This window comes from Polyodon spathula, chromosome 3 (assembly GCF_017654505.1).
Source record: "Polyodon spathula isolate WHYD16114869_AA chromosome 3, ASM1765450v1, whole genome shotgun sequence".
NCBI classification, from domain to species: Eukaryota; Metazoa; Chordata; class Actinopteri; order Acipenseriformes; family Polyodontidae; genus Polyodon; species Polyodon spathula.
In genome coordinates this window covers 91185872-91195850 of record NC_054536.1, presented here as the reverse complement: position 1 = coordinate 91195850, position 9979 = coordinate 91185872, and the positions used below count along the sequence as shown (strand labels likewise).

Here is a 9979-nt window from a genome sequence, read left to right as displayed (position 1 = left end):
TTTTATATGTATGTCTTTTCCAGACCAATGCTTCGATTTTCCCTCAGTCTTCTCGTTTTACTTTACTACATATTCATTCCTGCTTTCTCGAAGAGGAAGAAGAAAAGCATGCTTATCATTTTCTTTCTTTTCGGTGTTCTATGTTATAACAAAACAGTGGTCAACTGCTCTTCACTCTGTACAAATAGCTTTTAGAATGTTTCCCACAGGTCTTCATGCTTCAGCTTTGGGCTCTCATAGCTCAATCTTGCAAATAGTTTCCTTCTGTTACTGCTTGTTAAGAATACCCCTGTGGCTCCAGTTTCCTTTCTGCCATTGTTGCAGAGAAAGGATCTCTTTTGAAAGTGGTCTGACAGCAGTTACATATTTCAGACACTGCTCTGACTAAACATTGTCTTCCATTTCCAAGGAATTCATTGGGTGAAGTACCTGTCTTTTTTAATATTTAGGTATTTTTTGTTTGTTTGTTGTTATTTATGCCTACACTGTCATTCCATTATACATTATACGTATGTGAAGAAATTTAATTGCTTACTGTACAATGTTGATGATTTTTGTATTCTTAGTCACCTATTGAATACTATTTAGATTTGTGTTCTGTTTATCTATAGGTCTATAAAAACAGTTTTCTAACATACATTATCTAGGGCTGACAATGGAACGTGATTGGTTGAGCAAGGTTCCAGCTGTCCGTATATTGGACGGATACGTACAGTTGGAGCCTTATTACAGAAATCACTGTGCTGCCTCACAGAGGCCATCTTGTTTACAGTTACAGTTAGAGCTACAGTAACTGAAAAACTGAGTGACCAACTACCTGAAAATATGGATGTCTCTGAAGATACTGAACCAAAAACAAATCCCAAATTAGTAAGTAGACGTACCGATTTTGTACGAAGAACTAAAACAGATTTGTAGCGGTTTGTAAACGCTACAGAAAAACACAAAGACACTTCTGCACATTATCCACCTGTTGATGACACAGACCTTTAAAAATGAATTAATTCCTCCCATCTTTCTCTTCTGCTGAAACAACACTGTCTTTCACTGAGAGAAAAAAATAATTCAGCGTCGTTTCAACATCGCCTCCTGGTGGATCTTTTCAATTGCAATGTACAATTCAACACATCAAAAATAAATATTTACTTACTTTTGCAGGTTTCAATTAATTTAATGCACAGCTTAATTTAGTGTTCAGTTCAAAGTTATTAATGGGACTACGTTATTGGCGTAAGGATATTTAATCAAAAGCAAACAATTGACAAAAACTATAAAGACTCTTTTTTTTTTTTTTTTTTTTTTTTTTTACAACTTCATAAATATTATCTTGGATTAATCACTGCTTTAGAAAAACTTCTAAACCTCTAAAACTGCAAATTAATATAATAATAATAATAATAATAATAATAATAATAATAATAATAATAATAATAATAAAGGTCTTTCAAAAAACAGTTCTTAACAAAACAAAGTCCTTAAATTTTTGTGGATTGGTCCCATTATCTTGAAATCGCTAGTTCTGATTTGGAATTCTCAGTTCGGTGTTCTCAGTTAGGATAGGTGTGTGTATTGATGCACTGTATACAGTGTTCCTGCTTTATAAGATGGTACGTTCATGGTTCCCATTTGCCCCACTATTATTAACACTATTATTCTCATTATAAGGCGGAACACAAATTGCACGGCCTCTTAACTATGGCTCCCAACTACATTATTATAAAGGGGAAGCATTGCACATCAGTACAAGACCCATGTAGAAAGCGTGAGACTTTTTGAGAGCAAGTAAAATATATATCTTTACATACTTATCCAGAAATCTCGGTTAAAAAGTTTACAGCACGCTACAGTTTGCCTTGCCAGTATATGACTCTTACTCTCTGGCACCAGATTTGTTTTTGTTGGCTGAGCTTTTCCAGGAAAACAGGTGTCCTGGTATAAGTTTTGCTATAGTAATAAAATGAATAGACTATTAATGAGCACTACGATCAGATGGTGTTATAAAGTATATGTAGTTATTCATTTAAATTGGTAAACTTAATATTCAAACAAAATGAAATTGCAAGGTAGGGCCTCATAATGCTTTCACTTATGTGTAATATAAAAATTAGAGAAATGCAATAATAGCCATTTTGTAAATATCATCCTGACTTTATTCATAAAAACAGACATGGGGGGACAGGACACTTTCATTGAACAAATCTTTGAGAATATGACCCTTTTTGATCTGAGCGATTGTGTGTGTCTCTCTCTTGCTCTCTCTCTCTCTCTCTCTCTCTCTCTCTCTCTCTCTCTCTCTCTCTCTCTCTCTCTCTCTCTCTCTCTCTCTCTCTATATATATATATATATATATATATATATATATATATATATATACTGATGCACACAAGAAGCACAACACTTTGGTCTAATGGATTTAATCAAATATTTTAAACATAGATATCAAACAAAATCACAGAAAATGTGAACAAAAATACAGATCAAAGAATCATAAGTTTTCAGTATGAAACATGACACACTGTCAAAATGACTTCCCTGAGTATTAACACAATCCTGGCAGCGTTAACGCATAGACCTGATCAGCCTCTGGATAGACTGCTGTGAGATGTTCCGCCGCTCTTCCTGTGCAGCTGTAGCCAGCTGGCGAAGGTTGGCTCGCAGTTGTCTCCTGTGAATGGCACTGGTGATTTGATCCCACAGATGTTCTGTTGAAGAAAAAGCTGGCCACGGCAAGACCTCGACATTTTTTTCTTGAAGTCATACAATTGTGATCCTAGCACTGTGTGGTCTTGCATTGTCCTGCTGGAAAATCGACACTTCCGAATTGGCTTGCAGGAACGGAAAAACTGTTGCCTCAAGGACTTTGTCAATGTATTACTAAGCAGTAAGGTTGCCCTCAATTTGCACCAAAGGCATTCTTGTGTTAAAGGAGAGTTGTCCCCACATCATCACACTTCCATTGCCTCACTGGTTAGCTTGAACAATGCAACAGTCAGCATAACGCTCACCACGACTTCTGCACACACGCTGTCTTCCGTCAGGTCAGGCAAACGGCATTTATCAGTGAATAAAACACTCCACCACTCTCTCTGCTGCCACCTCAGATGTTCTCTTGCCCACAGACAGGCCACCTTCAATCATGCCGATAGCAACCAGGCGATCTTCATTAGTCAAGAGGGACATGGTCGTATCTTTCACTGTTCTTGCATTAATTAAAATCTTGTTTTTTTGAATGGCTATTTGTATATATTCTTAAATCAACTCATTTTGGCAATTTTAACTCAACTCAAATACCAAAGACTGAGCACCTGCCATTTTTATGAAATCACATGACTTGAGCTCACTATTTTGTCATACCAAGGATTAATGCTACTCAAACTATCAACAAACCTATCTGCTCACTATTTTGAAATGTTGCGTTTTCATTGTGCATGTGTGTGTGTGTGTGTGTGTGTGTGTGTGTGTGTGTGTGTGTGTTGTTTGTTATATATATATATATATATATATATATATATATATATATATATATATATGTTAATGTATTGTAGGTTGTATACCATAGGTACAACAACCAATGCACATAATACAGTTATGGCGCTGCCTTAGCTATTCTTTATAATGGGTATTTTTGTGAATTTATATGATGGCATTGCCAACATTTTTCAATGCCTTGCCAAGATTAGGGGGAAAAAATGACAAAAACCCTGACTATATATGTTACATTCTCTCAATTTATGTAATCCCTTGAAACACATATTCATTAACATTCACTTAAAATAAACAATCTCTAACAAATATGTGAGTTTTGACACTACTGAGATTCCCACTGTTGTTTTTCCTCGCTTTAGTTTCCTTCAACTCAATTTTCCTAACCCTATCCTCTAAGAAGCTATGAATTATCATAGCCAAAGCATGCATTTCAAGAACTCTGAGATACATGGGTGCAATCTTGTTTGTCCACTTCACATTTGTTGGTTGGGAGAGGGGTGGATAAGAGAAAATTTCTTGCAATGTCAGATGGAACCAAAAACATAGCAAGGGGGCAACGAAAGTGCCCTGCTTTCTGTAACTTGTTTCGCTGTACTGTTCATTTTTTAAAGTTTTAGTTACACCAACGTTAACACTATACTCAGCTCTACATAATTGTGACACTGCTTTCCTTGTAAACAAAGAACATAACAAGTAGGAGTGTATATCCTACCTAATCGCACGTTGTCTTTAATATAAAGGGATCAGTGGTCTGTGCTATTAACCACCATAAAATACATTTTAAACAGGAACTCATTATAGGGGGGGGTGGGGGGAGGGGTCATATGGGGATTGCCATGTACAATTAAACTATTCCAGCAGTTGAAAGGGATGTGTATAAGTATACTAGGCAAACATTAGGCTAATTGTGGAGAATGTCTGTAAAAGGTTTTGCAACTATTTAATCAAATTGTCATTATGTTGGCTTAAAACGCTTAAATATAAAACATCTGGGGCATCCCTGGGGGCCTCGGCCTCCGTTTTTATTAATACATATAACTGATGCACAACTGTACATATAACACACACCGCGTATAAAGAAATCTTACTGCGGTTGCTTTATACGGTAATGAAAATAAAAATAAAAAAGTCTACCTTATTAACTCACCGTTGACTGTAATTAAGAAAGAACAGCGATGATTGAGCACTTTGAATGATTTTTCCGCCAACACACCATAATAATTTGTATTCCCCAAAACAAAACATATGCAAGATCTAGCCAGTCCCTTGAGAAGTGTGGGAAGTACGACTTTCCGCCCGTTTTCTTGGTATTTTCTAAATCTGCCTCCCGTCCAGATTTCTACCACCAGCTTGGTGCTGGAAGCAGCAGCGTGTCATTATAACAGTAGTATGAAACAGAATGTCCGTTTGTGTGTGTGTGTGTGCGTATGTGTGTTTTGCCAACATGGTCATTTAATATATATATATTCAGTTTACAATCTATGCAACTGCTTTTGTTTTATAGCTGTCGGGCCATAAAACTTTTTTTTTTTTTTTTAGTTTCTGGACTGGGGGAGGGGTTTCTTACTGGTAAACTGAGACTCTGCAGATGCGTGTGTTTCTGTGGACTACCACTTGGGAAATCCAGTTTACTTTGCCTTACACAGTCAGAGGCTAGTTTGCAAAGTGAATGTTAACTTTTTTTTTTTTATTTTATTTTTTTTTACATCATCGTTTAGCACTGCAACACTCTCCACTCCACAGCAACAGATACCAGGTATTAAACTGACAGTCTCCTGCGGTTAAAAAACTATTGGTGAGAATGTGATTATCTGCATATCGTGAAAAAGAAAGATTACGCAGAATACAAAGGAATGCAGAAAACTTTTGAAGTTGTTTCTTCTACTTTTGGGAATGGCAAGCCTGTGGACAATCTGGTGTATACTCGTCTCCTTCATCTGCTCTGCAAAATCTATTTGCCCGGACCGATGCGACTGCCAGCACTCTCAACGCCTACTATGCACAAACAGAGGGCTGCGGACAATGCCCAAAGCTACCATCGAGAATCCCGAAGAAATCCTCATCTACAGCCTCGGAGGTAATTTTATTAGTAATATCTCTGCTTTTGATTTCACCCTCTTCAGCCAGTTGGTAAGGCTGGACTTGCAGTACAATCAAATCCAGTCAATCCACCCAAAAACGTTTGAAAAACTTTACAGATTGGAGGAGCTTTATTTGGGAAATAACTTGATACCTAACATTTCCTCCGGCACTTTAATTTCTCTGAAGAAATTACGAATTTTATATGTTAACAGTAACGAGATAAAGAAACTAACCGAGGACTCGTTTGCAAACCTGGACAGCCTAATCAAACTGAGGCTAGATGGCAACTCGATAGAATTCTTGCAGGATGCACTTTTTAACCGGTTGGCTAATTTACTTTACCTCCAATTAGAATCCAATAAAATAAGATACATTCATAAGAACGCCTTTGCAAGTTTGGGGAAACTCCGATTTCTGAATCTCTCAGGTAACAAGCAAACAACACTTCGAAATGTTTTCACTTTTAGTCAACTAAACTCGCTAACCAATTTGATACTTTCCGAAAATGAAATTCACCATGTTGGAAACCGTGTCTTTCAAAACCTTCAAAAGCTCTCTAAACTTTCCCTGAACAATAATAAGATATCTCACCTGGGTACCGAAGCTTTCAAAGGACTGTCTGGTTTAAAGGAATTGCTGATGGGTGGAAATCTGCTCACAGACATCCCATTGGGACTGCTTGATCCACTTGAAAAAATTGAAGAACTGGACTTTAGTAGCAATCTAATCTCTTATGTCCGCCCTAATGCATTTAAAGAGTTAAAATTTTTAAAAGTTGTAAAGCTGAACAATAATGAGCTGACATCCCTTGCTGGTGAGATGTTTGCATTTAACCATGTTCTTTACAGCCTGGATTTAAACAAAAATAACTGGACCTGTGACTGTAGACTTCGTGGTTTTAAACAGTGGATGAATGTAGTGCACACTCATGGCAAACTCCTGACAGTATTTGTCCAGTGCCATCATCCTCCTGTTCTGAAAGGGAAGTATTTGGACTATTTAAACAGTTCACAGCTGCAGTCAACAGGTAATGACTCTGAGGCATGTTTGTTTTCACAGTCAGAGTCAATACACCGCCTGACCCCCCGTGTTAAAGACAAACAGAAATCTGCAGAGCAGCAAAACATACAGGCAGACCAAGGAGGTCCTGGGGAAGCAGACAAAGGGACTGCAGAAAAAACTAAAAGAAAAAAGGAGGCGGTCAACCACAGAGCACGTCATCCAACAACCACAGGGTCAGCTCCGGTGAAGGATGCAGCAGCTGCTGGAATACCTGAAAGGGCAAGGTCAGTTGGAAACCCTGGTGATAAAAACTTGACCATAAAGACCATAGAAGGGGGTCCAATGATTTCCTTTGCCCAACCAACATCACACCCTGTCCAAGCTAAAGCTGAGAAGTTCAACTTACTTCAGCGAGATAACAGGAGACTTCCAGTGGTGACAGACCCATGCGAGTTCAACAGACACTTCATCCTTAATGTCACGGCAGAGAAAGTGGAGTCCACGACAGCCACCATTCGCTGGAAGGTTTTGGATCACCAAGGCCCAAAGCATTCACAAGTACATTTCAGAATTCTTTTTGATAGGTTTGGCCAGCCTGTGAGATTTCACCGGTTTATTTACATCCGAGACCAGTCAAACTCAGTCACTCTGCAGGAGCTGAAAGAGGACACCACCTACATGGTTTGCATTGAGAGTGTAATTGCAGAGCAGGTGTGCCAGGTCGCCTCCAGGGACCACTGTACAGGGGTGGTGACTCTTCCTGAGGAGAAAAGGGCCGTGGATTTCCAACTGTTAACTGTAATCATGCTGGGCGTCAATGCTCTGCTTGTGTTTTTGGTGTTGTCAGTGTGGATATCAAGGTTACTGAGGAAAAGGCTCAACAGAAGGAAGTCTGCGGTACATGTCAGACAAATGTACTCAACAAGGCGGCCCCTGCGCTCCCTGGGCACTGGGGTGTCTTCTGATTTCACTGGGTACCAATCAAATCGCCCTCGAAATACAATGTGTGCCATTGATGAGGCAGACCTCATTGAGTTTCCCTGTGACCGATTTCTTGACAACAATATCAGAAGAGAAGAGGCAATGCAAAGATTCTCTGATTAGGCTTCAGAACAAAGGCCCTGCTTGTGTCTTTCCTCGGTCCTATTTTAAGCCTAAATATCAGTATTGTTGATTTCTTCCAATGTAGGCCTCAGTCAAAAATTTACGTTTGGCTATTCTATACAATGAGGCCCTATTCCTAAACCCTTTAGGACTGTTTTAAAGAAAGTTTGTAAGGACTTTTTTTTTTTTTTTTTTTTTTTTTTACATTAAAAAATGTGAATAAAATAATAAATACATTGTCTTATAGAGAACTGAAAAAAAGTTTAATGAATAGCAAACTTTATCAAAATGTGCTTTAAAATAAAACAGTTCTTAAAATTTTTCTTAAGTAGTCCTGGACATTGTTTTTAATCAGCCCTTAAATGGAGTCTCTTGATATCATTAGTGATAAATGAGCAACAAGCTGTGCTCTGATTTTTAAAGGATACTCTGCAATCAGCAACTCTCCTGACCCTACAGAACTGAGGGCAGTGTTTAGGCCCAAGGCCTTGACCCTACAGAACTGTGGGCAGTGTTTAGGCCCAAGGGCTTGACCCTACAGAACTGTGGGCAGTGTTTAGGCCCAAGGGCTTGACCCTACAGAACTGTGGGCAGTGTTTAGGCCCAAGGGCTTGACCCTACAGAACTGTAGGCAGTGTTTAGGCCCAAGGGCTTGACCCTACAGAACTGTAGGCAGTGTTTAGGCCCAAGGGCTTGACCCTACAGAACTGTAGGCAGTGTTTAGGCCCAAGGGCTTGACCCTACAGAACTGTAGGCAGTGTTTAGGCCCAAGGGCTTGACCCTACAGAACTGTAGGCAGTGTTTAGGCCCAAGGGCTTGACCCTACAGAACTGTGGGCAGTGTTTAGGCCCAAGGGCTTGACCCTACAGAACTGTGGGCAGTGTTTAGGCCCAAGGGCTTGACCCTACAGAACTGTGGGCAGTGTTTAGGCCCAAGGGCTTGACCCTACAGAACTGTAGGCAGTGTTTAGGCCCAAGGGCTTGACCCTACAGAACTGTGGGCAGTGTTTAGGCCCAAGGGCTTGACCCTACAGAACTGTGGGCAGTGTTTAGGCCCAAGGGCTTGACCCTACAGAACTGTGGGCAGTGTTTAGGCCCAAGGGCTTGACCCTACAGAACTGTGGGCAGTGTTTAGGCCCAAGGGCTTGACCCTACAGAACTGTGGGCAGTGTTTAGGCCCAAGGGCTTGACCCTACAGAACTGTGGGCAGTGTTTAGGCCCAAGGGCTTGACCCTACAGAACTGTGGGCAGTGTTTAGGCCCAAGGGCTTGACCCTACAGAACTGTGGGCAGTGTTTAGGCCCAAGGGCTTGACCCTACAGAACTGTGGGCAGTGTTTAGCCCTCGATAGTTTGTAAGAAGAAAACAGAAACATGGTCTGATGTAACAAGACAGTGAGTTGCTGCAGAGGTTTTGTTTATAAAACCATGACAGGATTAAGTTGAATTTACTTTCAAATATAAAGTTAGTGTATGTATGCAGTGATTTTATATATATATATATATATTTTTTTTAATGGTACCATTGTGTTTTTTTAATATGTAGGTTGTTTTTAATACAGTAAAAAACAAATTAAAGAATTTATACTACACAGCCCACTTGGAAATCATATATGTGTTCACATGTATGCATCTTACTTCACATGCATACATGTGAAGTAAGATTCCTTTCATATTTGTTTTCAGTATGTGATGTTGTACCTTCCACTATTGGGATATGCTACCCTCCAGTATAGTGTATATGCTGTCCTTTTCACAACAGGCTTCACTAGAACCTTACTAGTCCATGATACAAAAGTGCTTGTTAACACCCTGTAGAATTAAAACATTTGCTGGCAGATTGTGATTATTATTCAGAAATCAAAACTTGTCAAGAATGCACTCTGATTCTTGTGTATGCATGTATGATAAAGACAAAAAACATGTGTAATTTATAGTATGAGGAAGGGCCTTCCTCCAATGTTGTGATACGTAGCTGTTGGGTAACATATGTACAGAAACAAAGCATGTTATTAAACCTTTTATTAAAATAATTTAGAAACTAATTTTTCTTGGAAGTTTGTAATTTATTTTACCAAAAACATGTACTGCACATATCTTTTTTTAAAAATATAAATTGCTGGCAACTGGAAAAAACCCATTAACAACCAGTGTCATCAATCATCACCTCCCATTGTGGCAGTTTTAACCGTTCCAGATTATACTGTGTCTACAGTTTTTGTAACTATCTCAGTTACCATCTCTTCTTTGATAGCTTACCAATTTAATATCTGTATACCTAAATGTAGAATTTACTGAACCATAAAAC

The 9979-nt window shown here is 39.0% G+C and overlaps 1 protein-coding gene across 1 annotated transcript; it reads left to right on the top strand.

Moving 5' to 3' along the window:
- The first annotated feature begins 2050 nt into the window (after positions 1 to 2050).
- On the top strand, positions 2051 to 9716 carry LOC121309573 (TLR4 interactor with leucine rich repeats-like). Its single transcript, XM_041242563.1, has 3 exons — positions 2051 to 2063; positions 5388 to 5563; positions 6628 to 9716. Exons 1-3 carry the CDS (start codon positions 2051 to 2053, stop codon positions 7672 to 7674), a joined length of 1236 nt encoding a protein of 411 aa, XP_041098497.1. The 3' UTR covers positions 7675 to 9716.
- The last annotated feature ends 263 nt before the right edge of the window (positions 9717 to 9979 follow it).

Coding starts and splice junctions, on each gene's coding strand:
- LOC121309573 (XM_041242563.1), top strand. Junction 5,564..6,627: donor CCTCATCTACAGCCTCGGAG/GTAATTTTATTA, acceptor TTGTTTTCACAG/TCAGAGTCAATACACCGCCT.